Source organism: Zingiber officinale, chromosome 5A (assembly GCF_018446385.1).
Source record: "Zingiber officinale cultivar Zhangliang chromosome 5A, Zo_v1.1, whole genome shotgun sequence".
Lineage (NCBI taxonomy): Eukaryota > Viridiplantae > Streptophyta > Magnoliopsida > Zingiberales > Zingiberaceae > Zingiber > Zingiber officinale.
In genome coordinates, this window is record NC_055994.1 from 123,472,332 (window position 1) to 123,489,071 (window position 16,740).

General features: G+C 35.8%; 1 protein-coding gene across 2 annotated transcripts; it reads left to right on the forward strand.

Moving 5' to 3' along the window:
• The first annotated feature begins 865 nt into the window (after window positions 1-865).
• Window positions 866-8,252, forward strand: LOC121981562 (protein FLX-like 4). Of its 2 annotated transcripts, none has more exons than XM_042534152.1 (4): window positions 866-1,082; window positions 6,813-7,433; window positions 7,518-7,657; window positions 7,744-8,252. In XM_042534152.1, the coding sequence occupies exons 2-4, from the start codon at window positions 6,886-6,888 to the stop codon at window positions 8,052-8,054; spliced, it is 999 nt and encodes a 332-aa protein (XP_042390086.1). In that variant the 5' UTR covers window positions 866-1,082; window positions 6,813-6,885; the 3' UTR covers window positions 8,055-8,252. The 2 variants fall into 2 exon arrangements, with proteins under 2 accessions (XP_042390086.1, XP_042390085.1); XM_042534151.1 differs by having other exon boundaries at window positions 6,881-7,433.
• Window positions 8,253-16,740: the final 8,488 nt, after the last annotated feature.

The following is a 16,740-nucleotide window of genomic DNA, read 5'->3' on the forward strand; positions in this document are numbered from 1 at the left end:
CTTCATTTCCTTAGATTAACAACCTCCCCGGTTGTAACTAAGTAAATCTCTTGAACCTCTTTTTTTTTGTTTATTTCTTGTTTTAATTAGTTTTATAAGTGTTCTTTTAAAGTCTGAGAAGGATTTGTTTTTGAATTTTTATTGGGTTATTCAACCCCCCTTCTAACTGGCCCAACGGTCCCAACACTCAAATGGTTCTTCACCTAACCTACACGATAATTTACGATATGTCTTGCTCATCTACTCGTAATTTATATATAATTTCCAAAACACAATACATTATATTTATGGAAGATTTAAGAAATTTATAAAAGACTTATATCAATTAAAGCTTAAATAAACAAGTTGCTGTGATCTCAAACAAAGTGCATACATATCCTATCTATCTTAAACATTAATCTCGGCCGTGTTAAAAATGAGGCCTTTGACATGATAAATATTTAACAATATCAATTAATCACAATTATAATTAATTGCATAGTAATAAATATCTTATCATAGTAATTAAATAATTGACAATAGATTTATCAACTATTTTATGATTAACTTCATAATTAAATTTGAACACCTCTTAGTTCCATGTATATCTAACTCACTTGTATACTATTGAGTGACCAAACATCTTTTATATGTAAAAACATGATAATACTAAGTCAAATGTTCAATCCCACCATAAAATGAAGAGAAACAAATGAGCCGTCCCTACATGTAAGGATTTTTTTATAAAATAGGAACAATATTATAAAAGAGTTACTGATAAATCTTTATTTTATTATTTTATTTAATTTTAATCATTTTATGAAATATTTTTTTTAAATAATAATAATAATAATAATAATAATAATAATTTAGGAAGAAACGACGTTAACAGATCGGTGTCGTCTCTCTTAAATGACGAAGTAAACTCCCGACTTTCCAAACCCTAGACGTGGTCGGTTGCTTCTCTTGTTCTTGCCTTCCCCCGCTCGTCAAGACCGCAAGACAAGGCGTCGGTGATTTCTATCGTTCTCCTCCGTCAACTCGTGATCCGGCGGCCGGCGCGATTGAGGAACCCTTCTTCTGGTTCAACTCTTCTTCAACCTGTAAGTGGAAATCTGGTACTTCCTTTTTCGAGTTTACTGATTTTAAGTTGTAATCTGGTAAGGGGTAAGTGGTAGTCCGGTAAGTTTTGATTGCTAAATTGGACTGCATAACGACTGAATTAGTCGAATGATCTAATCGTTGTGGCGCTCTTAGATCATTTGATCATCTGCAGACATGCTACTATCGTCTCCTGAAGATCACTCACACCTTACATCCCTCAAACCTAAATCCTTAAGGAAACCGAGATTGCCATGGCAAGCATTGCATGGCTTGGAGAGTGCCTTCATTTCCAGCCAATATAAGGCTTTAGTATCTGTGATTCACCAAGTTCTGATCTTGTCTATTTAACCCTGAAGGATTGGCAACATAGTAGAGGAATCCCTATACTTTAACGTGGATATGGATACCTGCACGATCCTAAGGGTTGCGAACCAAACAAGTTTGTTTTAGAGTCACTTTGGCCATAACATACAGTTCAGATCAACCCTCCAATAAGTCGGCTGCCTTGTCTCCTCATTATTGAACATATCAAACACATTTTAGTCACATTTTTTCCATGGAACACTAAAATCTAGAGCAAGGACTTTACTCAACATATCTACTAGGATATCATGTGTGTTCATACTCTATACCAAAATATCCCTCGAGATTGTATTACTTACAAAATTATACCTTGCATATCTGTGCTTGGTCCCTTTATGAAATATTTGACCTTTGGTTAAGATATTGCACTTTTGGTGCCACATAACATCATACTTAAATGAGAGGAACACTATAAAACATTAACTAGATCACCACATGAATTTCTTCATGGCATCTGATATGTCCAAACACAATATGGAATAACAACTCTAACTAATAGAAATATTCCAAGAGAAGAAAAACATAACCCATTGAGAACCTTCTATTTGGATACACAACCAAATCCTGTACATTCTTAAATTGACTCTCTCAACATGCCTAAGAAAATGTACGAACTCGAGTGTAGGTATCTAAATATCCATTTCAATGTTTTCTTGTGTTACTTGAATTTGTTATACACCAACTCATGACACTAAGTCCGTATGCTAAATCATGTCTACTGCAGATCATACATAAATATTTCCCGTTATAACACCTATTGGATATCTCACCTAGATCTCCTTATCCTTCTTTGGTATCTCTTTTGCAAAGAGTGAAGTGATTTACAAAAGGTGTTTTGATTGGCTTGGCAATTCTGAATATCTTGAATTGCTCCATTACTTTCTTATTTTAGCTTTGTAAATAAAAACATTTTTTTCGTTATGCCTCGTGACATGGATTCCCAATATTTTCTTCACGTTGCCTAAATCCTTCATGTCAAACTCAGATTCTATGCTCCACAAACTGTTTGTCTTACAGAGATCAATTTTGCCACAAACTTACAATTGTGTCTCCTTGACAATCTTTGGAATATCTTTTTCAAGAGATGTAAATGGATTTGTGTTGTGCTTTTTATTTATCCTTTCTTGTTCAATTTTTGGCCATGATGAACATGTCTTCTCCATCTGATTAAGAGCACATTCAAAATCCATTTTGAGTAGGAATCACCCATATATTCCCTTGCCACCCATATATTTATATACCATAAAGTAAATCTGTTGTCATGATCAGGAATGATTAAACTTAAGTGGCACCTTGATTTTGATTTCAATTTGTTATGACAAATTGCTTTGCTACTGATTTATTAACAATTCACTATAGATGATTCTATGGCAAAACAACAAAGCAACAGAGAATGGACACAGGGAAGATGCATCAAACATGCACTCATAAGGATTTAATAGGAAGAAAATCACAGGTGTGGAAGTAGATGAAGATCACTAATGGTGGAGAACTATAATGGGTAATAAATTAGCACACGAGGGTGACATAATCAAGAATCCTAACTTTTGAGTCACTCTAACAACTCAATAATTTCTAGAACCAATTCTAATTTCGGCAATCTCACTCGCTATATGTGACCACAAAATCCTAAGCTAAACTAACACGATGTATTTAGAAAACCTGGCACCGAAAAGTTGTTTGTGATCTCAAACATCAAATGTGCATGTGAGTTTTAGTCACATGTCCCAGGAGGTGTGTATGTTTTTGCTCATGTTTGATAAGGACTGGCTTGATAAGACCTTAGGGACAGGAAGCCTAAGCTTGATATTTCTTGATCCACCATACACTTACTGGTTTGGAACATAAATGATTAGGCTTGATGCATCGTTCACCCTAGCATGGTGCTGATATTTGACTCTAAAGTTGTGCAACCATTTAGGTTTTGCTTTCAAATGATCTATAGCTTCGTTAAACACTTTAATTTGGCACTCCATAAGGTCAACATTATGACTTTTCATTATCATAGCCAGTTGGAGAGATTTGAGCCATGTACCCATACAAACTGAATAATGTATAAGGCTGCAGTGTCTTTTCCATAAAAACAACTATATTTTTTGAATTTGCTCACTAGATTGTTCAATTAGTGCATCTGGCTGTGATTTTTCATTTTGGACTTTGTCCATTAGTCTGTGTTTATTCATTCTTTGTAATTGTGAATTGAAACTCATCTGACTCTAGTGAAAAAAATATTGTTTCATAAATCACTATTGAAATACGAAGTATTTTATTATTTCATAGAAAAATGTTAAATGTGTTACCTTCAAAGTTGTGTCCTACAAGATGACCTTGATCATGCATAGGCTTGTGAAATTTTTACTGTGTTAAAGAAGTTAAAAGTGATATACTATTCAATCATAAATTTAATAGTTGTCAAGATTCCTTAAATAGTATGGATAGTACATTATTGGGAGACGGTTTGCAAATCTGGCTTAACTTTTTGACTTAGATGAGGAAATTCTGCCTTTGAGGAAATATCATCAAAGGTTATTCACTTTGAAAAGGTAGGAGAAAATCCCCAATGGCGTTGCTAAGATTCCATTAGTAAATTCCCACCATAGTAAATGTTTCAGTGATGATTTACGATATGCATAAGATTCACAGTTTCAAAGATCTGACAAAACTTTCTGATTCAGATGAGGAAATTCTGACTCTGATGAGGAAATACCATCAAAGGTGGTCACTTTGAAGAGGTAGGAGAAAATCCTCAGTGGAGTTGTTAAGATTCCGACAGTAAATTCCCATCTTAGTAGATGCATAAGGTCAAAGTTAGTTATTTAAATTGTGTGGAACATCTCCAAAGACTCCTAGCTGAGCTCTCTTAAGCACATGAAAGACATTGCTATGTGTCAAAAGAGAGATGCTAATTATTAAGTGCTTTAGCTTTTCTTTGAGAACTAATCTCTTTGACCAATCAGTAGTATTTTTCACAATTAAGCCTGACCTCAACCCTCACAAGGGTCAAGCCCTGTAAAGAAGCAACAAGAGCTCAAAGGGTTTTATGTGAGCCCAACATAGACAAAGGTGAAAAGAGTAATGTCCCAGACTGTAGACAATGTTCTATTGGGCCCAATATGAACCAAAATGAGAAAAGGAATTCATAGGCAATTAAAATTTAGTTTTGAGCCTGTGCAACTCTAACATGAACCAATCTAATGATAACAATGTTACAGACTTTTAAGATGAAGTTTCAAATCCATAGGTGAACAGAGTTGCAAAAACCAACATCCCTGGCCAATGGAGTGGAGTCCTGACTATTTGTGAGCCCAAAATGGGCTAAGCCAAGGAGAGCAATGCCCTTGAATCATACTGACCAGAGCAACGCCCTAGTTTAGTTAGAGATTCAAATTCTAGCCAGTAATACAGAGTTTCTACTTTGACCGAGACCCTTGAATCAAACTGAACTGAGCAGAAGCAATGCCCTAGTTGAGTTAGATGTTCATCAAACCCTTGATAGCCCAATGTGAACTAGCTGAGAAGAGCAATGCCCCTGGTTGGTAAGACAGTCTTGATTCTTACTAGTCCAACATGACTAATGTAGGAACAGCAATCTGTTGAATGGCAAGATGGAGTTTCTACTTCATACATTTTAATACAAACCAAGATGAGAAGAGCAATCTCATAGGCCAAGCAATGTACTAGACCTAAGATGGGACTTTACACAGGTTAAAACATCCTATGTCCTAGCTCGATCAGACATAGATTGACTTTATAAGCCCAACTCAGACTGACCCATAAGTTGGATGATGAAGTCAAAATTCTCACCTAAGGTTGGAGGAAAGCCCAACACTAATCCTAAAGTTGGAGGACATGCAAAAATTTTGAGCCAAGGTCTATTAATGTGGAGAATTTCATCCTAATTTATATTTATATTTTTTTCTTCTTTTAGTTTCCTCTTTAGGAGAATATACTTAGTGAAGTATTTAAGATGAAAATTGTTTTTTTTTAGGGTGTTAAATGGTTTTAGTGAGTTCTAAATTAGATAACGGAATAGTTTTAGTAGGAGTTTAATTCCTAATTTGCAATTTGTTTTTTTTTCCTATTTGTTGGAGACTATAAAAGAGGTCTGATCCAATATGTTTTTGATCTCCAAGTAAATAATGTTTCTCTTTCTAAGTTTTCATTGGTAGCTATTCCTTCTGTCGTGCCAATTTTGTTTCAATTCATTGGGCGACATTGAGTTTGATTTTGGTGTGCATCAATTTGGTATCAGAGCATTCTCGTATTGCATCAATTTGGCATCAAAACATCCTCGTATCAATTTGGTATCAAAGCATTCTTGTATTGCATCAATTTGGAATCAAAACATCCTTAATGCTACATCAATAAGACTTAATTTTAATATACAAACATTGGGTCTGTAGATATAAAATCACAATCATGATATTAAAATTTAAGGTAGAGGCTTGACTACCTATGGAAATAATTCTAACAAATATCTCCATCTGAACTTGTATGGTTGGAATATCCTCAATGCACTTGTAACTTTCATAAGAATCTTTAACAAGTGTATGCTACTTGTGCTAGCACAAGTTGTTTAGGTCATTTTTTATTTTGTTCAATATGAAAATTGTAGTAAATCCATTGCACTGGAAAGCTATATCTAAAGCAATAAAAACCTTTTAAAACTCTTGTGTTTCTTTTCCCTCCATCTCTTGCTTGATCCACAAATTATGGCAAATCCACCCATACTGGAAGCAAAACTGCTAAATCTCATGCCCACCAGGCTATGGTGCAGCGGCAGGGCACCCATGCACTCTCCTAAGTATCCACGGTTTGATTTCCAGCTACGATGCATTGTAGGACATTTTCCTCTAGTGAGATGACAAACTTGGAATATTGGGTTGTCTGTTGTGAGCACTTCCGGATTTATCGGCGAGTGGGAAATTTCTGTGGGGCGGGGCTGGGCTGGTCATCCCAGGATTAAATACTTGGTGCTGGCTAAAAAAACAAAAAAAAAAAAAAGAAACCACTAAATCTCATGGAATAATTTGATTTGGAATTTTCTAATATGATCATAGGAAAAACGTTATGTCTTATGAATCAGGAAAACCAAATGACAGCATTATGACATCTTGTTGTCGTTAAAACTAAATGTTCGGTCAAATCTGCAGGGGACATTAATTTGTCAACTTTCAGATGAGAGGAAGAGTGATGTGCATATCAGTTATGTGTGACAATTTCTGAATAGTTAATATTTATTTGTTTTAAGAATCTATGAACATTTTGCATGCAACCAGTTCATGCTCTTTGAATGAATGCATGGTTGACCAAATCTCTCAAAATATGGGCCCTGAAAGCACTCTTTCGTAATTTTACTTTTTCAGAATACTTCCAAAAAGTCATGTTTTGCTCGATGAATATACACATTTAAAACCTGCATAATCTTGATTAGAAACAATGGATGCCCACGGACGAATACCATCAGCTCATGGGGGACGGACTATCCAAGCACCTGGAATGATGCGGCATGGCCCTCTTCCTGGGCTTGGTCCATCTGATCCCCACATTAGAGATCCCCTTCCACTTGAGCTCCTTGAGAAAAAGGTTGTAATTCAAGGAGCTGAGATGGAAAAACTTGCACGAGAAAATCAGAGACTTGCATCTAGTAACGTAACAATGAGACAGGAGCTTGTTGCTACTCAAAAAGAAATGCAGAGCCTGCAAGCTCATCTTGGAAACATTCGATCTGAAAGTGATATCAAAGTTAGAGGATTGCTGGAAAAACTTGGAAAAATGGAAGCTGATATCTATGCAGGTGATGTCCTCAAAATGGAATTCCAGCAAGCACACTCAGAGGCACAGAGGTTGTTTATTGGCAATCAAGAACTGACTGCGGAAATGAAGCTTGTGACAGAAGAACTAGAGACCTTGTCAGTTGACACCAAAAAGTTGCCCGATTTACAATCTGAGTTAGACGGTTTGAGACAGGAGCACCAGAAACTACGGTATGTATTTTGTGATTTTTGTATCTAATGGAAATTCTCTACTTCCTAAGGATGTCACTAGACTCCATGTTGTTTTGGCAAAAGCACTACTTTTGAGTATGAGAAGGGTAGAAATGTCGAGCAAGTGGAGCGGATGCGATCCATGGAAAGGAACCTGATGTCCATGGCAAGCGAAATTGAGAAGTTAAGAGCTGAAATAGCAAGTGCTCAACAAAGAACAGCTCGTAATTGCTTTCATCTTGTCCTCGTTATCTTTCAACTAATTATTTGATCGTTTCTTTCTTAGATTTCTTCATTAACTTTTATGTAGCACCAAATGCTCATGGGCACGCCTACCCACAAGCAGCAAACCAATATGGAGCTACATATCCACCACCACAAGCAGCAAACCAACATGGAGGTGCATACCCTCCAGCTGCTGGACATGCCTTAGTGTACGCCGGTGGTTATGGTACCGGTCTCAGTTACACCGATGCTGGTTTTGATTATGCTAATTCTTCCTACTATTCTGAAGCATATGGAAGACCTCATACCCACATAAGTGGAACACCTGCTGAAGGCATTATTCCTTATAGTGGCACAGGTAATCTCGGCAGTATGAACACTTACAGAGGGCCTTAGCCCCATTGATCTGTAAGAAGTGATGCATTTCAGTCGGATTGGTGTGATTTGACAATCCATTGTATAAGGTGTATTTGTCGATCTGAACCCAGTTTTAGCATTATATGTTTTGCTACTTAAACATGCTGCAATTGAATTTCTGTAGCGTGTTTTTAGAAAACAAGAATGAGAATTGCCAGAAGATGATTTCAGGTGAAATGCTCAGTGACAAAGCGTTCTCATGGTTCTTTAGCTTCCCATGTTTGATGTTTGCTCATGATTTTACTAATTCCTTTGTGATTTATTTTAGTTCTTGTGAGTTTTTCATTCCATTGTAGAAAGAGTAATCATGTTACCTAGCACAATATGCATCCTGCATTGGATAGCATGCTATTAAATGTTCTAAATTTACTTTTAGTGTGTAAATGTGAAGAGAACAGAATTACATCAGATAGTTTACATATACTTTGATGTCGTCCGTTGGATACAGTTGCACATTTATAATTTAGTTGAGTCAAAATGAGTAGATGTGATGAATCCTTCTGTTTCTTGCTAGCTTAGTTGAGCAAGCTTATCCATCTGTTTTTTTGGATTCGCCAACTTTCTTTGAGGGTATCTGAAAGGTTGGAAGGATATTAAGAGGACAATTTGATAGAAATTAGGGAGGTGGTTTGGTTGGGCGAAGATTTGTTTAGGTTTATGAGTGCTCTTATATAAACTTGAATACCATCTCTTTCATTAACCATTTTGTCTTCTTGATTATCGATAGAATCATGCCAGAAGTATCGTCAAATAGCATTATTGATGCTTTAGGTCTGTTGGATAGGTTAGAACTAAGTACCATCGTCATTGGATTTTGGTAGATGCATTCTTCAAGTAGGGATATAATCTCAGGTGAGACCAAAGATCCATTTATGTCATGTTTACTTGGGAGGATGAATTTAAAAATTAAGGAAAGTTTTTTGCGTGGAAATTTTTTTGGTGTTTATTTCATGAAAAAGGATAAATTACTTATTTTTGTTGTATAGAATATTAGGCTTCTATCCGTTGATTAATTTTTAGATATTTTTGCATTTGTCCAAATTAGATATTAGGCTTCTTTTGTTGCATCTGCCTCAGCTGCGCAAGCCACGGGGGGGTCCTATGTGGGCGGCACTACTAGGCTGGCATAGCACGGCTACTTGATGCGGCCCTATGGAGCCGCCTTGCATAGTGACAATGCATGACCACTCGTGTGACTTGCGTGGCTGACATTGTGCAGTCCTGTGCAGGCGACCTTGCGCGGGCGACATTGCACTCCCGCCTTGCGCGGGCGACATTGCGCGGGCGACCTTGCGCGGGCGACCTTGCGCGATCGCCTTGCGCGGGCGACCTTGCGCGATCGCCTCGTGGGTTAACATTGGGTGACCGCCTCATGTTGCCTTGTGTGGGTGGCATTGTGAGATTGCCTTGTGTGGGTGGCATTGTGTGATAGCTTAGCGTGGCCCCGCTGGCCTCCTCATGCAGGGTGACTTTATACGGTTGTTCGCGCGACCAGGCGACATTGTGCGACCACCTCAAGTGGCCTAGTGCGGCCTCATTGAATAGGGCTACATTGAACAATTGCTCACGTGGACTTGCGCAGACGACATTGTGCGACTCCCTCACGTGGCCTCCTTCACGTGGCCTCCTTATGCAGGGCCACATACCGCTCATGTAGCCTTACACAGGTAGCATTGAGCAACTGTCTCGCATAGAATGACATTTACTAAGGTAACTAAAAAAAGAGGCAGAATTTCCTGAACCCTAAAAAAAAATTGTCTATAAACTTTACACAAATGTCACTGGGTAAAATGTTTTTCTACTTATATATATATATATATATATATATATATATATATATATATATATATATATATATATATATATATATATATTGCACGTGGAGAATAGTAGTTACCTCTAATTCATTTCACTTCAAGATGTTGAATTTCCAGCTTCCAGATATTGGAAATATCTCCCCTAAAATAATTTTAAATTGATATTTATTTTTTAAAAATTAGTAACATGTATTTATGATGTTATTTAACACATGGAGATCAATATTAACCTAACATTGAGAATAAGTTTACTATATTGATTTTTTTTTTTAAAAAAAAAAACTATGATGACTTTGTATTGTTCTTTTAAAGCTCTTACGTATCAAAGTATTATAAACTATTACATTGAAAAGAAAAACGGGATTTTAGTTAGAAGCTTAGCAAAAGATGTTTTTTCAACCAATTTTAAGTAATTTTCCAAAAACAAAAATATAATTTTTATTAAAGCTCCATGAGGTGGACTTATACTTGATTAACACACACAACTAATTATTATTAAAAAAAAATAAATTTTCAATTAAATGATCTAATGCTTAATTGCATATAAAGGAAGTTTGAATTAAATGAATATAGATTTAATATATATAGATCCAATAATCCAGTTCATTAACATTAATGAGTTGTTAATGATAGGTAGACTTTAAGGTAAATGCTTTCTATAGGATGAGCTTGGTATATAATAAAAGATGCATATTGATTAGGACATGTTCTTGAGCTTCTTCATTGACCTCCTCGTTTCCCCCATTAAGAAGGAATACAGATTGTTGCCGCCCACTTTTGTAGAAGATTATTCCTTACTTACAGGAACTTCGGCAACAAGTAAGAAGTACTAGTCCTTAGCAATGGATTCAGGTCAGCTCTTCGCTAGTTATTGTTTCGATTTTCTATATTGCTTTAAAGATTGATGGTAGCTAGATCTTCTTGTAGATGCATCCTTTAGTTTATTATTGATATATTACAATTCTAACAAGTGGTATTAGAGGTAAGGATTAGCATATTGTTAGTTTTCAACGATTTGACACATATACATCATTTTTTACATTTGAATCCATATGGATGAGCAAAATTGATATATATCCAGTGAATGTAGCATGGATAGGTTAGGATTTAACCTATGAATCAAGGTTTTCACATTATCCATGAAGAACACGATTGACAAAGTGGTTTTAGTGTTCTTTTGGCTCAAAAATCACAATCAGTGTTCACTAATCAATTGTCATACAGGTTCAATCGATTAAGATACCTAAAATTGTGAACAGAGAATTCCCAAATCGATTGGTGTTTACCAATCGATTAGCATGAGGGTAAAACTTAATTGGGATTGCCAAATCACGACGAAGGTTCTCAAATCGATTGGGTTAATCGATTGATGTGTACCAATCTATTAGCATGAGGCCAATTGATTGGGATTGCTACATCACGACAGGGTTCCAAATCAATTGGGTTGATCGATTGGTGTTCACCAATCAATTACTTGAACATGATTTGCAAACATAGAGTTTCAAAATCGATTGGGTGATTGATTGACATTCAACAATTAATTACCATGAGGAGTCAATTGATTACGGAATTTCATCACGCCCAGTTTTTGAATCGATCAGCTGATTGACTGATGTTCACCAATCGATTGAGCAATCAATTACAGTTCATTAAGTTGTCCACAGATGGTCTCTAAATCGATCAGCGAATCGATTGGCTTTCGTCAATCAATTACACCAATCGATTAGAGTGGATGAACTACAAACAGTGACCTTCAGAATCAATCAGGGGACCGATTGTTGTGTACTACTTAATTGCTAATGTTAGGCAATCGATTAGCACGCATGTGAATCGATTCCCATCTATTCTTATTTAGCTCAGTTTTTAACAGTTTTTTCTGGATTCTTCTTTGCTCTTACTGCTTAATCGAACATGTATTGCCAAAGCGAGAACTATTCGGGATGCTAGGAGTATTAGTATAGAGCGATGTATGCCCATGCTAAGGGAGATTGGCCCAAAGGAAAGTCACTCTTATGCCAGATACATATTCAAGGAAGTTGACAAATTAAGTTAAACTTCTAAGTCATGCGCATTGTTGTGCCAAAAGGATGTCCACACATCTCCACAATGATATGATATTGTCCACTTTAGGCCTAGGCCCTTGTGGCTTTGCCCTTGGGCTCTCCCCAAAAGGTCTCATGTCAATGGAAATATTCTACATCCTTTTAAACTCATGATATTTACCAAATCTTTCCAATATGGGGCTTTGATTAAATTTCAGCAATCCCCCCTCAAACGAAGAACCAAAATTATTCTCATGGTCCGGACCTCCCTATGAGCATCATGTCACCTTGACATACTCTGGGCCTCCCACAAGCATGCACATCCAGTCACTCTTGACCTGCTTCGAGCCTCCCCATAAGTATCCGTTCATCCTGACCTGCTTCGAGCCTCCCCACGAGCATCCGATCACTCATGACCTACTTCGGGTCTCCTCGTGAGTATCCGATCACCCTGACATACTCGCCTCCACACAAGTATCCAGTCACCCTAACCTACTCCGGGGCCTTCCGATAAGCATTCGGCCACTCATGACTATCTCTAGGTCACCCTCAATTTCGTTTAAGGCTACCCCACGACTAGACCATGACTCTGATACCATTTGTTGTGCCTAAAGAATGCCCACATATCTCTACAATGATATGATATTATCCACTTTGGGCATAGGCCCTCATGGCTTTGCTCTTGGGCTCTCCCTAAAAGGTCTTATGCCAATGGAGATATCCTACATCCTTTTAAACCCATGATCTTTACCAAATCTTTCTAATGTGAGACTTTGATTCAATCCCAACATGTGTAGTATGTTGGCCCAACGGAAGGGGCGTTATGTGGTCAATTAGAAGTATTGCGAGTAATTGTTGAAAACATAGGTTAAATAAGGAAGCTCATAAATAAAGTTTTATACACATAATGCGTCGACCCAAAGGAAGGAGAGTTATGTGGTAGATGAAGGTAATTATGAATTGTTTGGACAGTACTAATAACAATTTATAATTTAGTCCAAAAACTTGATGTAATATTGCAGTAGGTATCTCTATTAATGGCCATATAGTAGCATGTTTTATTTATTGTATTTTATTATTACACAACTATAAAGATACATGTCTTATTTGTTAAATTGAGCTATGTTCTTTGCTTTTGTTTATGCAGTACTCTCAATGTCCGCTAATCTAAACAACTTCCTCATGATTATTAGCATAAACTTTATACAATGGAAAAAGCATATTACAATTTTATTGAGTTGCATGGATATAGACTTTGCATTTGTGCATGATCACCCTTTATCTTTAACTGATGATTCCACTACGGATCAAAAGGTGAACTTTGACAAGTGGGAGCGATCAAATCGCATGAGTCTGATGATCATGAGGATGTCTATTTCGGAATCACTTAGGGGTTCAATAACTGAGAATGAGAATGCTAAAACCTTTCTTAAGGAATTAGCGAACCGATTCATTTCAAACAAAAAGGTCGAGACTGCTACACTTCTCACGAAATTAGTGTCCATGCGGTACAACAGGAAGGGTAACATTAGAGAGTACATCATAGAAATGTCCAACTTAGTTACAAAACTTAAGACACTAAAGCTAGACATGTCTGAAAGTGTCCTTGCACTACAAGAAAAAAGCTAATAGGCAACGCTTTTAAAGCGTTGTCTATGTGGCTGAAAAAGCGTTGTTAAAAGCATTGTTGTTAAAAGTCTGCTCAAAGACAATGCTTTAAAAGCGTTGTCGTTTGTAGCAAAGACAACGTTTTTGCAACGCTTTAAAAGCGTTGCCATTTTTTACAAAGACAACGCATAAAAAACGTTGTCTTTGTTAAATACAATACATAAAAAGTGTTGTCTTTGTTAAATACAATGCATAAAAAGCGTTGTCCTTTTTAGCAAAGACAACAATTTCACAATCCATAAAAAAACGTTATGTTTTTAGAAAAAGATAAGAAGTTTTAAACTATTGTCTTTTAATACCAAAGACAAATAAAAGATAAATGAAAATAAATCTATTTCAATCAACAACATATTATTAAATAAACAACTAAGATCAATATAGAAATTATCATCCTTACACTTCTATAACAAACATAATTACTTGCATATAAATAAATTTTAATTAAGAGATGCTCAAAACTACTCCTATCGACTACATCTTATTGCATGAACTTAAAGAATCTTGAAAGATGCTACTTATCCTCTTGATTTGAATTTTCTTTACTCATTGGCTTTAACCATCTTCTCGTTTAAATCCCAAAGTCTTCTTAATAGTTCTTCGTCAAAGTACTTTCTAGTCACACCCTTGAGGTTTGGATGCAGTGCCACATAGCATGTAGTTGCTGATCCTATAATCATCCATATCCGAGCTGTTTAGCCGGAGTTTCTGAATACCTTCATTCACCATTCAAAATATCTGAAAAGACACTGCATGTAAAATTTCCAAAATCTCAATATTTAATGAAAGTCAATAGGAATAAGCAAACGACATGTGAAATTTTCACAATCTCAACTTCTATCATCCAAGAAGTCAAAACCTTATTTCAAAAAAGTTAAGAAATTAATGCATCATAACAGAGTCAACTGGAATAAAACTATCAACTAAACATAAAGGCAAACATAGGGAAAGTAAATACCTTGCAGATGACATGTAAGATTATTTCTATAGTCTACATGGCAAGGTCTGACTGGGATAACTAGTATCTGTTCTATGTAGTTGTTTATAGATTCACAATGTTGAGATACAGATTCAGTTAAAGTTTTGTCATCCAAAACTAACTCCAACAATGATGCAAATCCATTCTGTGGGAAAAGAAAATAATATATGAACAAAGAAAATTCAAGTATTAGATAATATACATGAAATATGAAATAGGAGAAAAAACAAGATTCAAAATATAAACCAATTCAGTATGCTCACACAACTTCTAGAAAAATAAAAGAACTACCAGATTGAAAATAATAAGAATTTGAGCAGACTGAATTCGTAAAAGAATTATTACAGATGAGATAATCATCTAATGATAAACTATATACGCATGTCAACAATTTGCAAGGGAAAGTAAGAAACTCACTTGTTCATAGTCTGGATTTTTGATCCAATCTAACCTAGAGCATGGAAAGTAAAAACACATCAAGTAAACATCTAGTGAAACAAAAACTAGAGCATGTAACAAAACCTAAACTAATTGTTGGAGTGTATACTGAAAGCCTAAGCTTTGTAAACATTCATTATGAATAAAGAATCACATTTGGTCAAATTTTCTACATTTAGTTGTAGTTGTTCAATTAATTTATATTGTAGATAATATAGTATGTGGTGTCACATACAGAAGATGATATTATCAGTACCTTATAAATTATAAACAGTAGCTCACGACCAAAATGGAAAGGAACAAACCATTAGAAGGTCGTAGTGTAATTAGGTATCAGTTTATCTTGACTGTATAATTACACTAGTACACTCAGAGTGTATTGAGTAGGACCATTTGAGGTCGTTTCTTTTATACTGACTTTATAAAGAAACAAAGACCTCGGTTATTATGGAAGTGTGTGCTCTTAATCCTGATATAATAACAAGCATATATATTTGATATTTATTTCTTTAATTTATCAATGGGTGAGATTTAGTTCGATGAATCAATAAGCCCGATAAGTTGGGAAATGGTATCACTTATAGTGTGTGTTGTTGATTATAGAAGGAAACTGTGTCCTAGAGATACTAGGTTGATAATGTCCCCAAGAGGAGCTCATAAGGATTGTCATGTTAAACCCTGCAGGTGGACTTAGTCCGACATGACGATAAGGTTGAGTGGTACTACTCTTGGACTTAGATATTAATTAAATGAGTTGTCAGAACTCACTTAATTAGTGGACATTCGATATCTTAAACACAGGAGACTAACACACTCATAATAAGAAGGAGCCCAAAATGTAATTTGGGATTGGTGCGGTAGTTCAATGATAGTTCTCTAGTGGAATGAATTATCATTGATAAAATTAAGTTGTGTGTTGGGCGAACACGGATGCTTAATTTTATCGGAGACCAAAATCAATTCCTCCTCTCGGTCCCTATCGTTGCCTCTTATTTATAGAGTTCTATACCCACCTATACCCACCTTCTATACCCACCATTAGGGGCCAAGCTAGCTTGGGAACAAGCTAGGGCCTGGTATAATTGGGTGGCCCTAGCTGAACCCAAGCTAGTAGGGCCGACAAATTAAATTAAAAAAGAAATTTAATTTTAATTTTTATTATTATGTGGAAGATATAATTTAAAGAGAATTAAAATTAAAATATCTCTCTTGTAAAAGATCTACAAAAGATTAAAGAAAGATATTAGATCTCTTTCCTTATTTGTAGATTGGAGAGATGTTTTATTTTTCTCTTTAAAATTATTCACATGTTAATAAAATTAAAATTATAGAAATTTCCTTTTATTAACCATGAAGAGATTTTTAAAGAGAAATTTTATTTTTAAAATTTCCGGAAACAAATAAGGAAAGTTTTAATTGTTGATTGAAACTTGTCCAATTTGATTCCTCTTGATGTGGCCAGCCATTAGAGTTTATTTGGGAAATTTTATTTTATTTTTCTCAAATAAATCATATCAAGGAAATTAAGGAAATTTTATTGTAAATAAATTTCCTAATTTGCCTAGGCCAAGGAATATAAAAGAAGGGGTAGGGGTGCCTTGATGAGACACAACCTCTATTGTTTTCTCTCCCTCTTTTCCTTGGTGTTGTGGCCGGCCATCATCCTCTCCCTCTCTTCCTCTTGTGGTGGCCGAATACTTCATCTCTCTTGGAGTTCTTGTGGT